This window comes from Topomyia yanbarensis, chromosome 2 (assembly GCF_030247195.1).
Source record: "Topomyia yanbarensis strain Yona2022 chromosome 2, ASM3024719v1, whole genome shotgun sequence".
Lineage (NCBI taxonomy): Eukaryota > Metazoa > Arthropoda > Insecta > Diptera > Culicidae > Topomyia > Topomyia yanbarensis.
In genome coordinates, this window is record NC_080671.1 from 391,521,595 (window position 1) to 391,545,470 (window position 23,876).

The window sequence follows — 23,876 nt, forward strand, 5'->3', positions numbered from 1 at the left end:
GCCAGCTGAGCTCGCTCTATTCAGTTCGCTTCGCGACGTCCTCGAAACGATCTCGTCCTCTAGGTTTTAATCCCTCCGGCAGAACAGGTGTCTCCAGAAGTGCTCTAGTGTCAAATTTATCCGTTTGTAGCTTTTTGTTTCGGACAATTTGGATGTGAATTGAAAACGATCGGATCTACAACATCGAGTGAAAAGTCAAGGTAATGGCCAAGTATCGATTTAATGTTCAATCTAAAAAAGTACTTGTGAAATTCATTGAAAGGTGGTGTAGGAAATTTTCTGCAATTACATAATAGTGAAAACGTGAGAAGAGTTTTCGCTGATTTAAGGCTGGTGATAGCCAGCTGGCGTTTATGTTTTGAAGGTCAGACGAATGATTCAACGGCTGGAATGTGACTCAAAGTAACTATCGAGCAGTGCTGGAAGAAAGATCTGAACGCATTATCTTGCCACTAGTGGAGTAGAGTGAGAAAAGTTTCGCTGCTTTGAAAGTTAATCAACAGTTGAGTGGCTTCATAAGATAGTTCCAGTTGAAGCAAACAAGTCATAGTTCTTGGGTAGCATTAGTGAAAATCATCTCTACCAACTGTTTACATAACGTGGAAAGATAGTACATGTTGCGCTAGAAATGTGTGTATTAATAGATCGGATTTTTCGCAATTTTCAAATCGAATGCTCTGCATTGCACTGCCAAGTGCAGTGCAGAAGTTTCGCGCCTCGATTGTAATCAGATTTTCGGCATGCCCTATGGTGAAGTTCAAAAGATTTTCGATTTTATTGCCATTGTTCATTACATTACTGCCAAGGTCTTTGAAATGACCTCCGTAACCTTCTGCATGGGATAAACAGTCGAGAGAGTAACGAACGAAAATTAGCCAGTAAAAGGACGGCCACAAGCTATCATTGTTGAACAGATCGGCAATCGAAAACAAAATTGAAACCAGACTTGTTTTAAACGAAATAATAACTCAACAAGTGGTCATTTTTGCTATTCACCGGTTCGGAAATGTGTATATCTCGTGTGTGTTTTGTTTGTGACCGAGTGTTGTGTTCTATACGTCATAACATGTAGGTATATGTGACTCGTTTATCGAGTGGAGACTAAACGTGACCTTTAAAAGTGACGAATGAAGTCATCATCATGGGAGAGGTTAATTTATTAGCGTTGTTTATTGTTAATGATCTGTTTATATTGCGCTGCATCTGTGATATCAAGTGATGGTATTAGTTTAGCCAAATGCCTGATGAATATATATTTTTTCTTGAATGTATATCATTTGTTTAGGGGGGACAGTGCCGGCGGAACACCTTTTTCCCGAGTGGATAGTAAGAATCGTAGTGATTTCTTCTCGTACTGCCGAAAGTTCAGATATGGCGTGTGTAAGTGAAAATGAAAATTCCCTGATAATATCTGGTGGCTATTCGGAAACACTCTTTGTTAACAGGGCTGTTTGTCCGACGGCTCAGCGAAAATGTGTTTGTTGAATACTATACCCAAAATCCAACGGGCATGTTTCTATTACTTTTGGGTAAGATTCTATTGCGTTTTTGCTAACAGACCATGCAATTGCGGTGTTCAACTCATGTTACTGCAAAGGTAGTAAACGGTGGAATGACGATGTAGGATAATTCGGTCGATTTCTATAATAGTATTAGTATCGAGTCAAACCAGTCGGAGTTCTGGCGGATTTCTACCCAAATTCAGGCCGGAATCTGCACCAGTTTTGACAGAAATAGGCGGAATTACGGATTTTTTATAGTGTAACTTGGATAGTGAAAGAAAAATTTTAGGCAGTTTTCGGATCCGGCCTAGTTTCTGGATCCGACACAGCTCCCGATCTGGACCAGTTTCCAAATTTGGACCTCCCAGATCTGGATCAGTGTCCGGATCTGGACTAGTTCCTGATCCGGACCAGTTTCCGGATCCGGACAAGTTCTCGAATCTGGACCAATAGCTCATCCCCTTTTCCCCTTACCAGGTCAGGACTTGAACCAGGCCCAGATTTGGTGCTTAGATCCAGACAAGAGTCTGGATCCGGACTATCGGATCGAATACGTGGATCCATACTATATGTCTTGCTTTCCGTACATGACGGGAAGGACTGTTAGTCTTTTATGAAGTCGCTGCCTTGCTGTTGACGTTCGTGATAGAAAAAAAAATCAAATTAACTACGACGGAAATACCCCACCACTATTCCGAGTCGGCTTTTTTTCCGACTGTGCTTTGAAGCTAGCTGAGTGTGAGCCGATGGGTATCTCCGGCGACCGACATCCTATTAGGCTTAGTGGAGGTCGATTTGAATATTTCTCCGTTGGCAAAAATAATACCAATAAGTCTCATTTTCGATACAAATTATATCAAATACAACCGGCTCCCGGATGGTCTACTTCGGGACCAAAGACAAGCCATTTAGCGCCATCGATAAATCTAACTAAACAACACTCGACCGTGTACGAAAAAGTATTTTGTCTGCGTACCCGCCCGGGAAGTAGAGATTGATGGTGTAGTCTTCGAGAAGGGCCTTGATTGCGAAATAGAGGGTGGCTCCTTCCAGATCCCTGTGCTTCAGTCAGTGTAAATTCTAGTATGCAAGCAATTGTGTTCAGTAAAAACCGAGGAGTATTAGAAAACTTATTTTCTAGCAGCCTCATTTCGAGCGTTTCGCCGGATTTGTTCTTCCAAAATTTGTTCTTTTGAACGGGGCTCGTCTACTTGTTCGTCTTTTTGTAACTCGGGGCATGAACTGTAGAACCCATTGTAGAAATAAGGCACGGTGTGGAAAATACGGAGAGGATCAAGACATTGGCTCCTGGTCTCGGAAAGTCCACATGGGACATTCAAAACTTCCAGTGTCTCTATATTTCAGTCATATTATTTTTCTAGGTTTACTTCCGACGTAGACCTTTCTCAATTTTAGCATTATTCGCCATGGCCGAAAACAATATTGAGGAGCGTTTTGGGGATCAAAACGTGCTATTATTTCAATCGGATTAGCCTTTGCTCGGTACCAGGTATTGAAGTTATCGCTTGTTAAATCCGAATCATAGGCAAAGATTTATTGATATTCTTTCCATATACATCGCACCTCAACTGGTTCGACAAGATTTCAACTCCCACGGCATGTCATTGGGTTGTCTTCATGCTGATAAACGATCTATCTTACTGCATGATATTCACGACAATTTCAGTATGACCATCTTGAATACAGTGGAAATGACACGAATGCCTACCAGCGAGGCCAAGTGCGTTAGATTTATCGTTGAACTCTATCTCATTTTTGTGCCCATTGATTGAAAGAGCTGCGCGTCCACTATATCCGAAACAATCGAATCAAAATGAGAAATTCCTCCGGTGGCAGTGTGTAACGTTTGGACTGGCTTGTTTTTCTACACTGAGATTAAAGGTCAGACGAAACGAATACCTTGCGCGAACAATCGTGGATGGTTTCCCACTCTGTTGTGGGCAGAGAGTGCTCAGAATTGTATGCGAATAGGTCCTATGAGGACTTTTTGAACGTCAGATCGCCCAAATTTTTCCGAATATACGCGACGTTAGAAACACAAATAAAAAACTTGATGCAAACTGAAAAACGCGGTTATTTGCACCGGTTCGGCGACGGATTAACGAGAGAAACAATATTTCGTCTAGCAGCTGGGCCCTACGTCGTGTACTCGATTCGACCCTTGAACGGAATACACGGAACTAAGAATTCTTTGTCGGCGACAACAGCATTCCACGTAAATTCACATTTAAATGATAGACGTTTCGCGATGAAATTATAATAATGTATATAAACGTAATAATTGTTCTTCAAACACACAAATCTATCCGAAAGAAAAGATACTCGCGCTAAGCATTTTCCCCACAAAACTTTTGGTTTTATATTTACCTACGACCATGTCTACATCGTTACAGTTCCAAGTAGGCGCTTCGATCGATGGAGCATGGAAAGCACTCCTAATTTTCCCGGAGAGAATATGGGAGCCTAGATTCTTTATATTAAAATTGTTCCGGATTGCCTGATACAAATATTGGTTTTAGCTCATTCGCATTGATCTATTCTGGGTAATAAGAAAAGTGACACTTAGATTAGAATGGTAATGAGAAGGCGGACACTTAGAAGGTAATATTTGTAAAACATCGCGCAGCTTCAACGAGTTAGAGAACGCTAAAAAATTGGCCAATTTTGTGGGATAATGGAAGTTTAGGAATCCCAAAGGCATCAACCAACCTTGGTTAAAAAGGCTGGATGAACGTTGTGACTTCCTTCGAGTGGCATTTCGGGTCATATCCAATCATTATACGTTGAAAGCGCATCTCCGACGTATTGGGGTCGTAAAAAGCGTTCTCTGCACATGCGGTGATGGCTATCGCGACATTAAACATGTTGTCTGGTCGTGCGGCTAGTGTTTTACACACAAAAAAAAACCGTTGAGGTATTTCGAAACTAACCACAATCTAACAAACCGTAATTGATGAAATGACGAAATATAGCCGTGTTCTGTTTAATTTTACATGAAAGATGTACTTTCCAAGCGCAGTGCCATAAAATTACACATTTTAAACAAACGCCATATGTGGAGTAAAATTACGTGACTCGCAAAATTCAACGACATGTTTAATTAAAATCAAATGTAAAACTATTTCATTTGTGATGCTCGTATAGTCATGGTCAACAGCCGTAAATTTACACGATTTTTTCTAGTTGTGTAGTGCCAGATCTGCGTTAAACGAATGCCTTCGGCCTGGTTCTATTCCGAGATATACTGGCTATCCTCCAAATTTATTTATATCTACTCTTTTCGTTGACTTACTACCAGGTACCTGTAAATGTGATCCCAGGAGTTCCAAGCGGATCCAAGGAGGCCAGTTGGCGATCCGGTTCAAGATGTCCTGATAGTGATCTTCCGTTTGCCACAAAGCTACAAGTTTAATTTATTTTTTTCTTTGTCATTTTTCTCTGATTGTCCTCTGGTAGGTCTCTGCTACTGATGTTGTGATCAACAATCTTTTGCCTTCCTTATACAAAGTCTACTGATTGTCTAGTGATTGTTTCTCCTTGCTTCAATTTTTAATCATATGATTATTCATGTTAAAAAATTACAAATTGTTTATATTGTCCTTAAAAATATTTCTAACTGCATCCCATAGTCTCAATAAAATTGCATATTAATATTTTTGTCTATCGATCTGAACTCATTGTTTTAAGATGTAGATGTGTCAAAATGTATTTCCATGAGTATAAATATAATAAATAATTCCAAATTTCAAACGAATCCTAATTATTCTCAAGAAATTTAAATTGTAAAGCAAAGAAATTTGTATCTGAATAAAGATATGCAATTGTTTTACATCGAGGATTTCCAACGCAAGAATTTTGTGCGAAAAAAACACATACGTGGTTAATCTCAGGTTTCAATTTGTTCCAAACTTTCGAGTGGGTAATTCCCCCCTCGGTAATTTTCGAGTGGGTAGTACTACCCATACTACCCACGCATTCCGCCGGCCTTGGGGGGGGGGGATAAGTTTTCGTAACTGGTTTGTTACTCTCTGAAAACAACTAATTTTACTTCCTGATTTAGAAGGTTTACGCATAGCAATCTTCCGATAAGATATCCAATTGTGATATTCCCTCCTGAAATTGTCTGAAAGTTATTTCAAGTTATTCCGGTGCAACGTCCAAAAACTACATTTTAATAAGATTGATTTCGATAATAGACCGTGCGATTGAACGTTTCGATTCTATAGCCTTATTGTCAAACTTCAAAAACTAAACATGTAATTGTATGTGATCGTAACTGTTAGAAAAGGTTTTTTTTTTAAATCGTGGTCCAATTGGAGTTGCAGAGCTAGATTTTCAGAAGTCCCTAGCCCTAGTCCCGAGACGGAAAATGGCCCAACCTGGGAGGGAGAAACAGACACTACGCACGAAGTGTAAATAATAGCACTTGTCACGAAGCAAGAAAACTTTCGACAGCCAAAATCGATCAAGGTAGGCGACGCTTAAATGAGCAAATTTCTATTGGCGTGTTATTGATGAAAGCGTGTTACCGGCACATGACTTCAATCGTGTGATGGAAATAGAGCTTGGGATAGTATAAAATCAGTGAAAGTTTTTTCTCCGGCTGCTTTACATGAGTGAAAAGGAACACATTTCGGAACAATGTGTCTCACCTCCTATTTTAAAAATAGGATTTTTGTACCGTTCTTCTCCTTCATTGTACTACGATTTCCTAAAAATTTTCTTGCGCAGATTATTAAAAACCGTTACAATATTAAATTGAAGCTGAAAAATAGAATTTAATTTTATATAAATTAAACTAACAGAATCCTTGAATAAGCAAACTCGCCGGTAGAGACATGTTTATCTGATTTGTGAAATGTGGACCGGCATTGAATTATAGAAATATACCGGTTTATTTTTCAAATATAAAAAAGAGTCTGCCAAAAAGTTCTAGTTTATTTCATGCTACATTCGAGTGTAATTTACGATTGACGGCTCCAGCTCATATCTCATAGAAACATGTGGCGTTATTTAAGTTAAGTCTAAAAAAATATTGCCTATTCTGAAAGTACATACTTACGAAAATATCTGTGCGAAATTTCATCCAGATCGGAGCACTAGATTTCAAACTACATCCGTTTGCAGCGCGATGGTTCCATCCTCATATGTAGTTAACGCACAACTTTGAATGCAATTATCTGAGAATGCAGTTTCTTGAAAAGGACCGTTGCGGTGAACGTGACATCTCAAAAACTACTCAACCGATTTTCATTAATTTTGTTTTAACTTGTTCGAATTTTAAATTCTCGTGTACTTGAATGATTCTTTTTTCATCAGAATTTTTTTGATTCTTTGTAATGATATTTTATTTAAAACTTTGAACACCTAAAACAAAAATTTTGTTATCAACACAGTTTTTTTATCGCAGAATTTTTTCTGAATACCGAAACCGTTCAAGTACACCAGAATAAATTTTTCTTTAATAACTTTCTTACTTTTTCGATTTAAGTTGAGCGGTTCGTCTGGGAGAGTGTTCACCGCAAGCCTCTGCGAAAAAAATGTGCTTCGGGAACGCGGCCATAATGCCGATAATTTGCAATATTTTTTTTCATATAACTTGTTTTTATTTTCTTCGATAGTATGACTAACAAATTGCCTTTCGTTTCCCAAATAAAACTTTCATAAAACTCTTTTAAAAAATCACGAACTTAAATATATGAACTGATAGCGATTGGGGTTGTAACCAGAATCAGTTTCTACGTCTAGAACAAAACGTCATATATACTTTTAGGCTATGGAGCATTTGGCGAACTTTTTTCACTTTTGATTCGAGTTTTTTTCTCTCGAATGGTTAAATCCAATCACAAGAGCGGCCCATTCCAAATGTTGACCAATGAATAGGTATTTGGAATTGACAGCTGTAAAAACAGCTTTAAGTATACGCCTACGTTGATGATTTTCATTTTCTCAGTACACGCTCAAAAGAAACTTTAAACTGGGACAACGTCAAATCTGACAAGCAAAATGTCAATCCTTCTAAAATTGTTTAATGAACCACACATTTTTAAAACTCTTCACACGATTTTCGTCATTACTATTTGTCTTCACTATAGATATGAAAATAGCTTTTAATTAACATATTTATAAATACAAAGATAATATAAATTATTTGAAACCAAAAAGTATTTTTGAATTATCAAAAAAACTGGAAGTCACAAAATATTTTTTGATTTTTTAATTCTACATTCCCATTTCTTGGAGTAGAGAAAATTTACAGTGTCGTCGCATTTCCATAATTACATAACGAGCATAAAATATATGTTAGGCGAAGTTCATTGAGCTTTTAAGCGACGATACAGAATAATAACATAATTCCAACAGCATAAAGACTTATAAAGATTTATAAAAATTCAAGTGAAAAACTGCTTTTGTTGAATCCTTCCACTAGTTGTTTTTTATAGTGATTATTTCCTCCTTATGTTCAAAAACAGTCGTTCTGTCTGGTAATTTGATTAATTAATTGAAATGTAAGGATTATTTGAAATTTTCATAAAAATTTTAATTTTTTTTTAAATCTTAAAACGATGCTCGAAACTCTTTAACGCATCCAAATTCTTATTCTTCATTGAATACTTAGAAATACAATTCATTTGATTATGGCAGTAGAGATTACCGAAAAATTCATCTGGTTAACTATAAAAATGACAATAAAATCACAGAAAAACTTTGATAATATTTACTATTTTGCCCAATCTAGACAAAAAATCAAGGAAACTTATTGTTCGGAAAAATTTTCAAGCAAGAATATTATAACAATACTTTCATTTCCTCAATGTTCCCTTTTTTGTGGCTCGGAGTGACAGTTTCATTCTGGCTGGCTATGACATTCACATTTATTGAGTCTGTTTCTCCCTCCCAGGGCCCAACCACTAAAACACTGCCAAAGGCCAATGGCAGCGGGCCGAGATTCTGAATGTAATTGAGTGTACAATTTAGATTTTGGGACGTGGAGATTTCATGATCGTGAAGGAACGAGAATGGCTGGCGTCCAAAAGGGGCTAACCCACATTTTGCATTTTTTACAGGAAATGGAAAAACTTCCGCATTTCCAAATTAACATTGTTTTTATTGATAAAATAAACGATTTTATTAGTAGTTACTTGACTCATGTCATCCAGAAAAATAAAATCATTACATGAACTACCTTTCAATTCAAAGAGAGAGAGAGAGAGAGAGAGAGAGAGAGAGAGAGAGAGAGAGAGAGAGAGAGAGAGAGAGAGAGAGAGAGAGAGAGAGAGAGAGAGAGAGAGAGAGAGAGAGAGAGTCCAAAAGGGGGTAACCCACAATTCACACGTCCTTTCCTTATCTTTCGTTTTAGAGTTATGGCGTGTTTGGCAAAGCTGTTGCATGCAAGAGGGTGACGTGACGTCATATTTTCGTAGCCAACGTAAGAACTTTGCTTGTAACAAAATAAACGAAATTAATTTTTAATACGAACGAGGAGCACTTTAGTTTACATCAAATCAGTTAAAGTGTTCATTGTTTTCTTTTGTTTACTGCTACTATTGTTTGTTGATGAAGCTTTAAGCGTTGTCAAACTGACCCCCATCGATTGGTGGAAAAACGATGTTGCTTATTGTCAAACTCTGTATGTAGAGATAGGGATGCCAGTTACATGGTTGCATGGCATCTAGCGCTTTATTTGATCATTTTATATTAGTTCGAAGTTCTGTCGCTAGGGCGGCGCTGTCATCAACTTTTTAATGGAACTAGAGAGAAAGATGGTGTCAGGGTTGTCTTAAGACCACTCGGGCCCCTATAGTTGACCAGAATTCTTCAAACTTCATGCTGCGTTCTATTTTCGTTAAGATTGCGTTTGGCTATGTATAAATGCGTGAATATTGCAACTTCTATTATATATGTCAAAAGATGCCAATCTTCATTGACAGATGGGCGAACATTACTAGTTTAGAAATCTATCGCTTAAGTATAAGACTTTTTTTCATAGAACAACGCAGAATAACCATATTTAGTTGAAATAGAGTTTATTTATTTATTTATTTATTTATTTATTTATTTAGCTATTTAGCTATTTAGCTATTTAGTTATTTATTTATTTATTTATTTATTTATTTATTTATTTATTTCATTATTATGTTCATCGGACTTTAGAGTCTACATAGACAGTCAGGATGGGAAAAAGCCCATCTGAGTTGGACACCTTTCATACCATTCTCAGACGGGCACAAAAACCACCATCTTTTAAAATCGCAAACACATCAAATAATTATAACTACAATTCATTATAAGTCCTACACGCAAATCTTCACATTAAAAGTAATATCAAAGCACAGCAGATCGTCTAATTTTGTCGGCAAAGCGGCTGGACGGCTCACCAAATTCGAAGAGGTCCTCCACGGCGGTAAATGCGCGAATACATGCAGCAATCGATTCGTTGTATCCAAATACGGTTCTATGGAATCTGTGTTGAAGTAAAGTTCCGTTTCGCAGTGATCGATTTGGTATACGAAAATCTACTTCCGCAAGTATCTCTGGAGCGTGAATCTCCCCGTTGATTAGTTTTGCGATAAATACCGCCTGTTGAATTTTTTGGCGACTTTGTAATGTTTCAAGTCCCAGCAATTGACACCTATCCGGATATGGTGGCAGATTAACTGGGTCTTGCCATGGCAGGCGTCTTAGTACCATGCGAACGAAGCGTTTCTGCACTCGTTCGATTCTAATGCACTATGAAACTTGATGTGGAAACCAGATCACTGAGGCGTTTTCAAGCATCGGACGAACGAGTGAACAGTACAGAGCATTCATGCAAAGCGGATTCTTGAATTCTTTAGCTATTTTGAGGATAAAACCCAGTTGACGCGAAGCTTTTGAGTTGATCAACGAGCGTTGTGAATCGAACATCAGCTTTGCATCCAACTGCACTCCCAAATCGCACACCTGATCGACTCTCGTCAAAACGATGCCACTAATGCTGTAATCGAATCATAACAGGCCATGGAATTCGATGAAACGTTATCACTTGGCATTTGACCATGTTAATGACAAGCTTATTCTTGCAGCACCAATCAACAAACAGTTGCAGCAGACCTTGTAAGCGCCAACAATCCTCTACCGTGCGAACTAGGAGGTACAGTTTCAAATCATCTGCATAAATTAATTTACAACCAGCTCCCAAAAGCAATGCGATATCGTTAAAAAATATTGCGAATGGCAAGGGTCCAAAGTTACTGCCTTGCGGAACACCTGATTTATTTGTGAACTGCGATGATGTGCGATCATTCAATTTTACTTGTAAAACTCTTCCAGAAAGATACGATTCGAACCAGGCCACGAGTTGAGAAGACATTCCCAGTCGAGATAACTTGCAAAGAAGTATCCTGTGATCAATTTTGTTGAACGCTGCTTTTAGATCTGTATATATGACATCCATCTGTGCTTTGGCCTCCATGCCCGTGATGCACTTGGACGTGAAACTCAGCAAGTTTGTTGCGACTGATCTTCCTGGCATAAATCCATGCTGATCGAACGAGATGTAATTCTTTGCACAATCTAACATGGCAGTACTCACAATTATCTCAAAAAGTTTCGAGGATGCAGAAAGACTGGTTCTTCCACGATAATTTGCAGCGTTCCGCCGATCGCCATCTTTAAAAATAGGACACATGTATGACTGCTTCCATATGCGAGGGAATTAAGCTTGCTCAAATGATCGATTGAAAATTCTACTCAATGGACCTGCCAAAGCAGTTATGCAGCGGCGTAGAACAACAGCGGGCAAGCCATCTGGTCCGGGTGAAAAAGAGCTTTTTGGTTTCTTTGCGGCGTGTTCAACCAATTCAGGCGTAACAACAAAAGTGCCCAAATCAATTACACCGATGGGAACATCGGTAGCAGCATTTTCCGCCTCTTGTCATGAAGTAAAGCTGCTCGAGAAGACTTCAGCAAAATGCCTCGCAAATAGTTCACATGATTCGGAAGCTGAAGTAGCGACCGCACTACCAAGAAAGACATTTGGTATCGATGAGTTTTTTGTTTTGGAATTTACAAATCGCCAAAAACATCGTGGATTTCGTCGTAGGTTAGTCCGCATGCGAAGCACATAGGATTTATACAAACTGGCGTTTAGAGAATGATATGCATTGACAGATCGATGAAAGTTGCAAGCATTGGCAAGGGCCCGTTGGCGGCGAAGTTTACGTTGATAAGCGTTCCGCTCACGCTTTAACTGCCGTAACTGCAACGTGCTCCAAGCAGGGGAAACGGGCGGTTTGACACGAGGAACATTAAATTCAAGCCACCGGTTAATTTCACCATATCGTCAACATCTCCATTTACAAACATCGAATCCCAATCAATATTGCTCAAATAATCAGAAAGAACAGCAAAATCTATCAACCGATAATTCAATCAGCGCCTATTGCTAATGTCGTTAATTGTCGACGATTCCTTACTTTCACTATTTGTATGGATTGAAATGACAAGCGGTGGATGATGGGTATCTACGCAGTGGCGTAGCCAGAAATTTGGTTTGGAGGGGGTTTTGATGAAAATCGCAAATTTTTTGAAAAAATGTTAAAATTTAATATGAGTTTGATAAATTATTGAAAACTCAAAAACATAAGTAGTCTAACAGATGTCATTACAGTCTACAAACAAGAAGGATCAACATGAAACAGTTTTCAAACCTCTATAGATTATTTTCTTGTATAATATGTCAATGAAGTCAAAAATTGCGATCTTTTAAAGTGGGATAAATGATCTAAAAAATTTTCAACGTTCAAGATCGCCTAATATAATAATCCTTGACTTTGAAGGTTTGACAACTTCGGGAAGTTATCAACATAAAACAGCGCCTGCTTTGATATAGAAATTTTAGTGATTAACTCTCATAGAGGTAATTATGGTGAATTAATTTTTCAAAAATATTAAGAGACATGGTGCCTTCAGCAAAGTTTTTGATAATGTCATTTTAAACAATTTTGTTGAAAATATGAAGGCTACATGAATTCAACATATAGGGATTTAAATGGACTGGGCCTGCTATATTTCTTCTTAGTGAAGAAAAATTTAGGTGAAAACTATTTTTTTCTGCGCTACGGATAAAATTGTTTGAAACAATCATTGCGAGTTGAGAACACAAAACCTATAACTAAATTATGGATGGATGGAACTGAAACTTGCGTTTCGACTTCATCTCATCAGAATCCGACACTAACTTGGTGGGCGGACTAAGCTTGCGCCGAATTGATGCTAGCTGCTGAAAATGGAATCACTCTTTGTGTTTTTGAGTCCTTTTAATATCTGGGAATTATTTGTTTTATATCCAGTTCCCTTATTTTTTTGTAAGCTTCAAAGGCACCTTGAACGCAATGTGAATTTATTATTTAATTACCGCAGAAGAGATTTATCAAATACAGTAATTTCAGAATAGCTTGTTGTAAAGGTTTTCTACTACTATATTTCGATACTCTGAATATGTGGGATATTTATGTCTTTGACAAAGTTGTTTGAAATAGCACTTTCGAAAACTTTGCTGGAGACATTAAGTCTCGACCCAAATTTGGTTGAAGAGTAATTCTTGTCTAAAATTACTTCTAGGAGGATTAACCGTCAAAATTATTCTATCAGCAGATGAACAGTTTTACGTTTTGAAATTCTTCAATGTTACTTAACATCGAAATTTGGCAGTTTCGAATGAATGTGATCGTGACCGTTAAAAATTTATCGAGCATTAATTTTACTTTTCTTTATTAGTCAACCTCACAACTTGCAGTACTAGTACGTAGCACACAAAATTTTAGTACGCCATTCATTGCATCCTGCTAGGAGGCTATTCATATAGTTGCTAATACAACAAAAATCCAATGCTCATAAAACCGATCCTGACCTGCTAGAGACAAAATTACATCAGCTTTCAACTAGTTTCTGAAATGTTATTCTTGTTGTTAACCATATTGAATTGTTGTCTAAACTCTACACAATCTAAAAAAATACATTTTCAGCAAATGTTGAAATGTATGTAAGTGTTCGGTAAACAAGCTTATGTTTTATATGAAATCAACCTATTCAAATTTAGATTCCCATTCGAAAAATTGTCTCTAATCCATATTTTGAAGCATCTTTCCAAAAATGAGCTCATAATAATTCAGACAGTTATTTTAATTTACATTGAAGTAATTTGACAACTATGGGATTCTGGCTAAGGGATAAGTTACAAGATCCCCTTCCTACAATTTTCCAAAAGTTCTGATGACGCTTTAAACACAGTTCTCAATGTAGTGATCAGAGAATATTTTTCCAAAAATATTTTGTGGAATATTAAATTAAATTCGTCAGCATCAATTTTTTTCAATCCAATTATTTTGGTTTGGGGGGGGGGGGGGGGGTTTAACCCCCAAACCCCCCCCCCCCTGGCTACGCCACTGTATCTACGGGTAGTAGCGGGGAGTTTGACGAGTAATATTCATATTTTGTAAATTTGGTGAAATATTTTTGTGAATTTTGAGAAATTTGGTTTTCTTGTCTATAAATTAACATAACCAGAAAATAAAGCCACGCAAACTTTTGAAAATTCAGCTCATTAGAATTCTAAATCATCCCATCGCAATCGCAACAAAGAACTCGGGGCAATAAACGTCACAGTTTCAAGAGTGCCTGATATTTACCGCCAAAGATAGATTCAATATCGTTGAAAAATACAAACAACAATTTGAAATTGGTCAGGATTTTTTTGGTTTGGCAATCAATCGGTAGTTGCGCCAAACGAGGTCAGATTTTTGTCACACCCGGAATTATGAACCAGGGTAAGGAACTTACCACAAAGAGTGCATTAACAAACATCGACTCTCTCTCTTTTAGACAAGACTGTAGTTTTTCAGTGCTTTGGTGTGATTTGACATCGTGCCGTTATGCAAAAGCAGATGTACAATTGTATAGAGTTATCAAAATATGCCCAAAGACTGCAATACGCCAAACTACCCGGAATTTAAATCGAAAGGGCAATTACGAGGCAGCAACTAAAAACCCGATGTTACTAAAAATAAAATGAAAGTAGAAGATAGCTGGGAGAGAAGTCACAGATATTACTGTGTAAAAGTTTATGAGTACCATTCAAAACTTTTTAAATATTACATTTCAAAAAGTTAGTACTTTCAATTGTAATCAAAGCAATTTACGAATTTTTGCGATTGAGGAGGTTACTTAAGGTTGAAGTTGACCTTAAATATTTAAAATTGACAATATTTTTTTTATCAAAAGGACTACAGATTCGTCGTCTTCATTAAAAAAGTATGTTTAATATAAAATATCGTAAAACGTTATATTAGATAAACTGTTTTTAAGGGGTATATCGCAAGTGACCCTACATACCCATAGTATGCGGAGCTTTAGTATCTTCAGTAAAGTTCTTCACAACAATATTTTCTAGAACTTTACTGAAGGCCGCAAGCTTCTAGCTGAATTATTTGGAGAAATAGGGTGACGGGCATAGCGTAGTTGGTAAATAAATTGCCTTGTACGCAGTTGAATTGCTCTATAAATACCAGTGTTAACGAGTGAGCATCTTTTACAAAGTTGTTTATTTCAACCGTCTACCTAACTTGACAAACTAGCAACCTTAGTAAAGAACGGGTGACCAACCTCGGTGGAATCTTTGAGCGTATGCTGACAGGGAAGGTAGAAATGGCGTTTTCCATGTTAGGAGCGGCTCTAAACAGCATCTGGTTCGGAGCGGGTGGCTGCTCTATCCATCACGAGGCTAGGTGCCGCAATCCAGTAAGGCGGCATGCCGAATGAACAACTAAACAACCTTGAAAAATGTTGCATGATAGAACAATCGGTAAAAGAATACGGTAATGGTTAACAGAATTTGTTTAATCCTTTCATGCACAACTTTTTTCTTGTGCATACAGGGGTCCAAAACTATTTTTCTTTGAGAATGGTGGAGTCAATAAACACGAAAAACCTTAAAAAAAATAATGATTGCATACTCATAGGCGTTTGGCTCTAATGCCGAAAGACAAGAGTTCAGGCCTCTATACTCATCAGCGACCCAGAGCTTCTGTGCTTGGCTAACCGAGACATCATTCGGTACCTGCCAGTTGATTCAGGCGTGTACACATGTTTTGTGTTACTATGTTTTAATTGCCGCAAGGTTCTACTGTATCGATTTTGTTGGCTATTTTCGGCAAATTTGAGACTAAGAGAAACGAAAGCAATGAAATTGAAAGACGGATAGGTATTCTAGAGCGAATCAGTTATAAACTTAGAACGGAAAACTAGAACTAGGCAGGCTCATATGGGCATGATCGAAAGGAAATATGAAGAATTATTTGCCTTATGCAAAGTAGGAGTTGGGCATAAGGCAAATAATTCTTCACATTTCCTTTCGATCATGCCCATATGAGCCTGCCTAGTTCTAGTTTTCCGTTCTAAGTTTATAACTGATTCGCTCTAGAATACCTATCCGTCTTTCAATTTCTTTGCTTTCGTTTCTCTTAGTCTCAAATTTGCCGAAAATAGCCAGCAAAATCGATACAGTAGAACCTTGCGGCAATTAAAACATAGTAACATATAAACTAGTTGGTAAAAAAGTAGATAAAAAAATTCGATTTCTGCTAGCTGAGCTGTGTCATTAATTGCTATCAGCCATCCGTGTGTGCGGAACGAAAAAAATCAATAAATAGTTCAATCACAATAGGATCGGTGCGACACCGATAGCTTGGTGTCGATTGAATGCATACGTCACGGCTTGATGCTAGCAGAAAGGGAGAAGAATGATCGCATGGTCGTTCTAGGCGAGGATTTGTGAAGAATTTTTTGCCGGCGTCGGCGGTAAAACATGATGTTCTACCATAGACCATGCGGTAGACTTGGGTGCAACGCCCAACTCCTACTTTGCATAAGGCAAAGAATTCTTCACATTTCCTTTCGATCATGCCCATATGAGCCTGCCTAGTTCTAGTTTTCCGTTCTAAGTTTATAACTGATTCGCTCTAGAATACCTATCCGTCTTTCAATTTCATTGCTTTCGTTTCTCTTAGTCTCAAATTTGCCGAAAATAGCCAACAAAATCGATACAGTACACATGTTTTGTGAACTGTTTGGATTTAATGTCGTGTGTATGATTTGCGTGACAGAACCATGTGACTGAAAATAAATCGAATGTCGGCTGAGGGTATTGTCGAGGATTATAACCGAATGCTCGTCGAAAGAATCGAAGATCGACCAACACGGGGTAATCTGAATGTAGCATGGCAACAGATCAACGAGGCAGTCAGTGCAACAGCTACAGAAGTGTTTGGTACTACTCGTGGAAACCAGTGGAACGGCTGGTTCGATGGTGAATGCCTAAGTGAGATGGACGAGAAAAACTAGGGCACAATTCTAAGGCACAAACAGAATAGGGATTGAGGATGATGGACAAGTTGTGGATCCACCCACACTGGATGATGTGCGAAAGGCTTTCCGAGCACTGAAAACGGTAAGTCTGTTAGAAAGGACGGAATCCCGGCCGAACTTTGGAGTAATCCACCGCGTGATCAGGATGATCTTACTGGAAGAAGAAATGCCTGCGGATTTGTTGGATGACCTCAAATACACTATCTTCAAGAAGGGCTAAAAATTCGAGTGGCATAACTATCGAGGCATAATGATCCTGTATACTGCCTACACGTTACTCTCTCGTATTGCGTTTAGCAGATCGTCGGTTGAATCCTTTATCAGGGCATACAAAAGCGTTTTTTGAGAAGGATGATATCATCGACGGACCAAATGTTTACCCTGCGACAAATTCTAGATAAATTCCGGGGATACAACTTGCAGGCTCACCATCTGTTTGTGGATTTAAAACCGGCGTACGATTCAGTGAAATGAAACGAATTGTGGCAGATAACGCTTGAACATGGTTTTCTGACAAAACTGATTAAACTGATTCCTATGGCGCTAGATTGGTCAAATCAAGTGTCGAAATAGCCGAAAAGACATCCGACTCATTTGTGATGTTAGATGGATTGAAGCAGGGCGACTCTCTAATATATTGTTCAACATAACGCGCTATACGAAAATCTGATTTTCAAAGCCGCGGAACGGTCGTCACGAGATCTCACTTGCTTTTTGACTTCGCAAGCGACATCGACCTCGTTGGGGTTGATCGCAGAGCAGTGGAAGAGGCATTTTTGCCTTTATAATGGGAGACCATGAAAATCAGACTGACTATAATCTCTAATAAGACAAAGTACATGGTAGCTGGTTCAATCGGTGTTGGTTGCGAGGTGAGAGGTACTCAACAAAAGTTCCGTAGTCTACAGCCGCGCACAAAAGTTCCTCTATACAAATCGCCGATGCCCACTGTTGCTCTGTACGGCCATGAGGCATTGAAGAAACTAGACTTTCAAGTGCTCGGTGTGTTTCAGAGAAGATTTCTGTGTTCATTATTCAGCGCATAGTAAAATCTGGAGAATGGCGCAGACGCATGAACTACGAGCTGTACCAAGTATACAAGTATACGGACATTGGAAGACTGATAGAACACGGCAGACTACAGTGGGCTGAACATGTATGGCGAATGCCGGAAGATAGACCAACTAAAGTTATGCTCAACTGAGAACCCTGGAAGAAGTCGTCAACTTTAGGTCCGACCCCGAACTCGTTGGTTGTGTGTTATCGAGGAAAGTAAGCGTGCGGCAGGTGGCAGGCGTTCAAGGGAATGGTGCCCCAAGATCGAGTAACCTGGAAATCTGAAATTCATGATTCGGAATGGATGCTGAAAATGATATCTTAAAAGGGCACTCTGGAGTCTTTCAAAACTGATCGTAAGATCAATTATGGGTTCATTGAACCGTCGCTAGTTTAAGACCGACTAGTGGCGGGTCAATGAAACAACCAATTGGTTGTGAACAATAAGCACTGTTTAATAAATAATATGCCAACAAATTCACAAAAAAGGTTTATCATTCTTAATTAATTGCTATTGAACCCCTTTCATTCACTTTCAGACGTAAACCATGGCCTCGCGATTAAGAAAAATCGGCATCACGGCGGCCGGCGTCGCCCTAGGAGCCGCTCTGTCCACCTACGCCCTGAAAAGCAGTGACATTTCGCCGCATCACGTAAGCGATAGCGATTACTTAATTGTTCAGAAATAAAACCTCTCACTTATTGGCACAGGTTCAAATGGAAGAGGTTCAACGGGTGCGCCGCAAGCGCACGCTACCGTCACGTGCGGAACAGGTCAAAGCCCTGCAAAGCGGTGAAGAGTTCGATGTGCTGATCATAGGTGGCGGTGCTACCGGAGCTGGATGTGCACTGGACGCGGTCACCCGTGGACTCAAGACGGCTCTGGTGGAACGGGATGACTTTGCCAGCGGCACTTCGTCCAAGTCCACCAAGCTTATTCACGGTGGTGTGCGATACCTGCAGAAGGCCATTCTAGGGGTAGGATAGTTGCATATTTCAATAATGAAAATTAAATAAATAACCTGTTGATAATTGCAGCTAGACATTGAACAGTACAAGATGGTGAAGGAAGCGTTGCATGAACGTGCCTCTATGCTGAAATCGGCCCCTCATTTGACCAGGCCTTTGCCGATCATGTTGCCTGTATACACGTGAGCTATCTGCCAAATCCGTTGATAAGTATAATAACTAAGTTTCCTCCTTTTCAGTTGGTGGGAGATCCCGTACTTCTGGGTGGGTATTAAAGCCTACGACTTTGTTGCGGGTGATCGCAACGTGAAGAGCTCGTATTATTTGTCCCGTGAAGATGCCTTGGAGTTGTTCCCGATGCTTCGTGGAGATAGACTGCGCGGTGCCATAGTGTACTACGACGGTCAACAGGATGATGCAAGGATGTGTTTGGCAATCTCGTTGACAGCTGCTCGCCATGGTGCTGCTATCACGAATCACGTTGAGGTAACGCAGTTGTTGAAGAAGAAAAATGAAGCCGGCAAGGAGGTGCTGTGTGGAGCTAAGGTTCGGGACAACATTACGAAAAAGGAGTGGACAATTAAGGCCAAGTGTATAATCAATGCAACTGGACCATTTACGGACTCGATTCGTCAAATGGATAATCCAACGGTGAAATCCATTTGTTGCCCAAGTTCGGGTGTTCACATTGTGCTGCCAGGATACTACAGTCCAGCGCAGATGGGACTGCTTGATCCGTCGACTTCGGATGGTCGTGTAATCTTTTTCCTGCCATGGTTGAATGGTACGATTGCCGGTACTACAGATGCTCCGTGCGACGTTACGCCAAGTCCGGCACCCAGCGAGGAAGATATCCAGTTTATTCTGAGCGAAATCAAGAACTATCTCAACAAGGACGTTGACGTGCGTCGAGGTGATGTGCTATCTGCGTGGAGTGGTATTCGACCGTTGGTGTCGGATCCGAACAAGGGCGATACGCAGTCTTTAGCACGTAACCACATTGTCCACGTAAGCGATTCGAATTTGGTGACTATTGCCGGTGGTAAATGGACGACCTATCGGGCTATGGCTGAGCATACGATGGATGCTGCCATCAAGGCTTGCAATCTGAAACCGGAGCGTGGATGTGTCAGCGATGGACTATTCATCGAAGGGGCCCAGGGATGGACACCGACCATGTACATTCGTTTGGTGCAGGATTTGGGACTGGAGGTTGAGGTTGCGAAACATTTGGCAATCTCGTATGGTGATCGTGCGTTTGCTGTGGCCAAAATGGCCGCACTTACTGGCAAACGATGGCCTATTATCGGTAAGAAGCTGCATCCCGAGTTTCCGTACATTGATGCAGAGGTTCGCTATGGAGTTCGCGAGTACGCGTGCACCTGCGTCGATATGATTGCACGTCGTCTACGTCTCTCGTTCTTGAACGTGCAGGCTGCCAGTGAGGCATTGCCGTTAATTGCTGATCTAATGGCTGAAGAGCTGAAATGGTCGAAGGATGAAAAGGAGGTTAGTTGATGAGAGTGTAATATTTCGATCGATTTGATAAATATGGTGTATTCTTTGCAGAAACAAATCAAAGACGCGGAACATTTTCTGCAAACGCAGATGGGACAACAGGTGAACCGGCAACTGAAGGAGAAGATTCCTATTAATTTGTCTAAACCAGAAGTCGACCAATACACGAAACGCTTCGAAACTATCGATAAGGAGAAAAAGGGATATGTTTCTATTACGGACATCAAGCGTGCCATGAAGGTTAGTGGTTTTTAGTCTCGTCTCGTCTTGAAGTCATCAAAGGTATGCATTCTTCCAGGCATACGGTGACGAGGAAGTCAGTGGTGAGGAACTGCACGAAATTCTACGTGAGATCGATACCAACATGAACGGACAGGTTGAATTGGATGAATATCTCCAGGTAATGTTCTGGAATTACTGGATGTGCCATTTTAATAATGATTCTCTTTTCTGTTTTAAGATGATGTCTGCTATCAAGTCGGGTTACATCTCGCACTCACGCTTCGCTGCCGTTGCCGAACAGGAGGAGATTCGAAAGGAGCAGGAGCGACTACGAAGGCAGATCACTGTCGACCGCTCGGGTGGTGGTCTGTAAACTTGTTCAGTCTTCATTTTGTCTCGATCTATTTTGGATTTTTGTTTCGTTCTTGATCATTGTGCAGGTAAATTCTAGCGGATGTTGTGTTGAACGAATGTTTTTCTCCTTTGCAGGTCAACGAAAGTAAACTAAAGCATGAGGACAAACCTGTCACTGTTACTTAAAAACACTCTCACACACAAACATGAATCCCATCTTGTAACTTATCAAGAGCTAGGCTGGATGAGATGTAATCATCTCCACTACCTGATGATTGACGGTAGTTTATCCCGCCCATTTCTGCATCTCTCGATGTACATATTTATTCCATAAATTATACGATAAACGGCCCACCGTCGAACCGTTGGAATTGGTCAACATTGAAAGACCGTTGAATTGGGACGGATAAGTTGTTCCGTTGCGATTTGATAGGATAGGTAATGCATACATATATTTCAATTCATGATTACGGCATTGACCTCTCCATACGGCTTAGTACCCGAATTTCGCATCTCATCAATCCGTCTGTAGCTGTATTGTGTGTATGCTTTTGTTACCCAATTGGTTCACCATCGAAATTATGTGTGTTGTGTTATTAATATGTTGTATAAAAGCATATTAAGACTAGTTCTAATATTATATTTCATTTTTTTTTAGGAAATTGTTCCGCCAAGTTATTTATTTAAGTACAACAAAACGACTATTATTTATGGATATAATCATCATCACGAATGCATTAGCATTATTCAAACGAGTAGCACAGATCGAATTGTCTTCGGAAATAAAGTAAGATGTCGGACAGCACGGATATACGGAATTGCGGATGCGTAAAAATTCAAATTTGGGTTTCAATGCGATGTATTTATTTTGCTGTCACGGTCCATGAAAACACTACGTAAATCGAAATATAAGCCTTTATCGTTTGGGTTGTTGTTGAAAGGTGTGATTACGTTGTTTCGAAACATGTTTTTTGCATTGTTGAACTGTACTAAATAAATATTACAAACTGTTTTAATGATTGTTGAACCATATTTACGAGGATTGCAAAGTACTGCTTGGAGCCATAGTTTTGAACAGTGTAACAAATTTGCTAATCAATTTATACAGTTTTGTGTGAATCGGAGATAAATCGTGTCATAGCATCTGCCAGGATCTCTTTTTTCGGAAACTCTAGATGTGAGCTGACAAAGAATATTCAATTGAAATACAGATTCATTGAAATTAAGCTTTTAACAGGTGTTTTTCGTTTATGAGCTGGAAAGAAATTTTAGGTAGGGTCACTGGCTTCTATAGAAATGACGATTAAACAAATACAATAATTAGCTGATACTGCCAGCCTTATGATGCGTTTTTGAGTTGACAACTATAGCTATATAACTGGAGCTATAATCCGGAACGAAAAACTGCTCAATTGTATAATTTTTACATACAAAATCAAAACAACGCTGCCCATTAATATGTTCTGTCCTTGGACAGACCGAAAATGTTCCAAACTCCTCAACGGGTAACCAACAGTCGGATCAGCCAGCGGAGACCGGACCAAGTCGCAGCAGGAAGAATCGGACCAGCCACAGCCAGGGCCGCAGAGAGAAAATGCGGGCCCGGGGGGTCCAACGTACGGGCCCCCACCACTGTGTATTGCCTGAGTACAAAAAAGTCAATGTTTGAAATTCATTGGAGTTCACAGATATTATGTATAGTACACTGGAATTTTATGTTTATGTGCCATTTTTTTTTCTCTAGTTATTTGTAGTGCAAATGAAGGGAAAAACGTAGAGTTTTTTATACTTTGGGATTTTTTAAAACCTCTTCGACAGTTTTGGTGACTTTGAAAAGCGCCATTTTTGTTAATAGTATTTATAAAAGTAAGGAAATGGCAAGATTAAAAATGTAGTATTTACAAAAATTAAAAATATCTAAACGGTGATCAACGGCAAAAGATTAAATAAAAGCAATTGGAAAACTAAAAATTAAAAGAATGTACGCGGTAATGTGTTCGAGTGCGAGGTGGGGTCTTCCAAACCTCTGTTGCAGGCAAGTATGCGCACTCTTCGAAACATTCACTTCCTGTAATGTCAATCGCATCTAGTGGCTCGAGTCAATAATGCACCGCGAATGTTCCTAGAGCTTCCAACGCAGCGGAAAGAACATTGAATGCCAAGTCATCTGACCGCCTGTTTTCGTTATATTATCAGAACGTCAGAGGCATATGGACTAAAATCTCTCGACTCCGCTTGCAGCTATCCAGTTGCGATTACGATGTAGTCGTGTTCACTGAAACTTGGCAAATTAATGTCAATTGTCAAAAAATGTTTAATCGAGAAAAACCAAAGCAAAACCTATAAAAAATTGATAAAGGAAAACAGGAAACTAGAAAAACATATTGCGAAGATTAAAAAAATCGAACATTATTGAACAAATGGTGAAAATAATGAAAAATCGATAGGAAAATAGGAAAAAAAATTAGAATCAATGAAAATGGAAAAAAACTACTAAAAAGAATTCAAACATTAATATAAAAAATGCATAAAACTGAAAAGCCGCCAAGCTAACGCATTTGTGCCTATCAAATAAACGAAATGAATAAAAACCTGTTTTAATCCACCTAGCGGTGCAATTGTGCCTTTCTCATTTCTCTAAACTATGGCACGGAGGCTTTTTATGTTCAACATAATTGTGGAAATGTCCATTACATTCTTAGTACACTTTGCACTTATACACAATGGCATGCCAGCCACGAACTTGATGAGCTACGTGTCGACGGTGAAACACTTGAAACAAAAAAATATCATACTCCATTAGCCTAATCAGCATTAGATCAATGTTAT

At 39.2% G+C, this 23,876-nt stretch overlaps 1 protein-coding gene across 2 annotated transcripts; it reads left to right on the forward strand.

Annotated features, from left to right (window-relative positions):
* Nucleotides 1-13: 13 nt before the first annotated feature.
* Nucleotides 14-22,273, forward strand: LOC131684808 (glycerol-3-phosphate dehydrogenase, mitochondrial). 2 transcript variants are annotated; one of them, XM_058967976.1, is made up of 10 exons: nt 14-200; nt 18,524-18,637; nt 18,696-18,962; nt 19,023-19,135; nt 19,193-20,462; nt 20,523-20,711; nt 20,770-20,871; nt 20,932-21,058; nt 21,183-21,485; nt 21,706-22,273. In XM_058967976.1, the coding sequence occupies exons 2-9, from the start codon at nt 18,533-18,535 to the stop codon at nt 21,194-21,196; spliced, it is 2,187 nt and encodes a 728-aa protein (XP_058823959.1). In that variant the 5' UTR covers nt 14-200; nt 18,524-18,532; the 3' UTR covers nt 21,197-21,485; nt 21,706-22,273. The 2 variants fall into 2 exon arrangements, with proteins under 2 accessions (XP_058823959.1, XP_058823960.1); XM_058967977.1 differs by lacking the exon at nt 21,183-21,485 and having other exon boundaries at nt 20,932-21,133.
* The last annotated feature ends 1,603 nt before the right edge of the window (nt 22,274-23,876 follow it).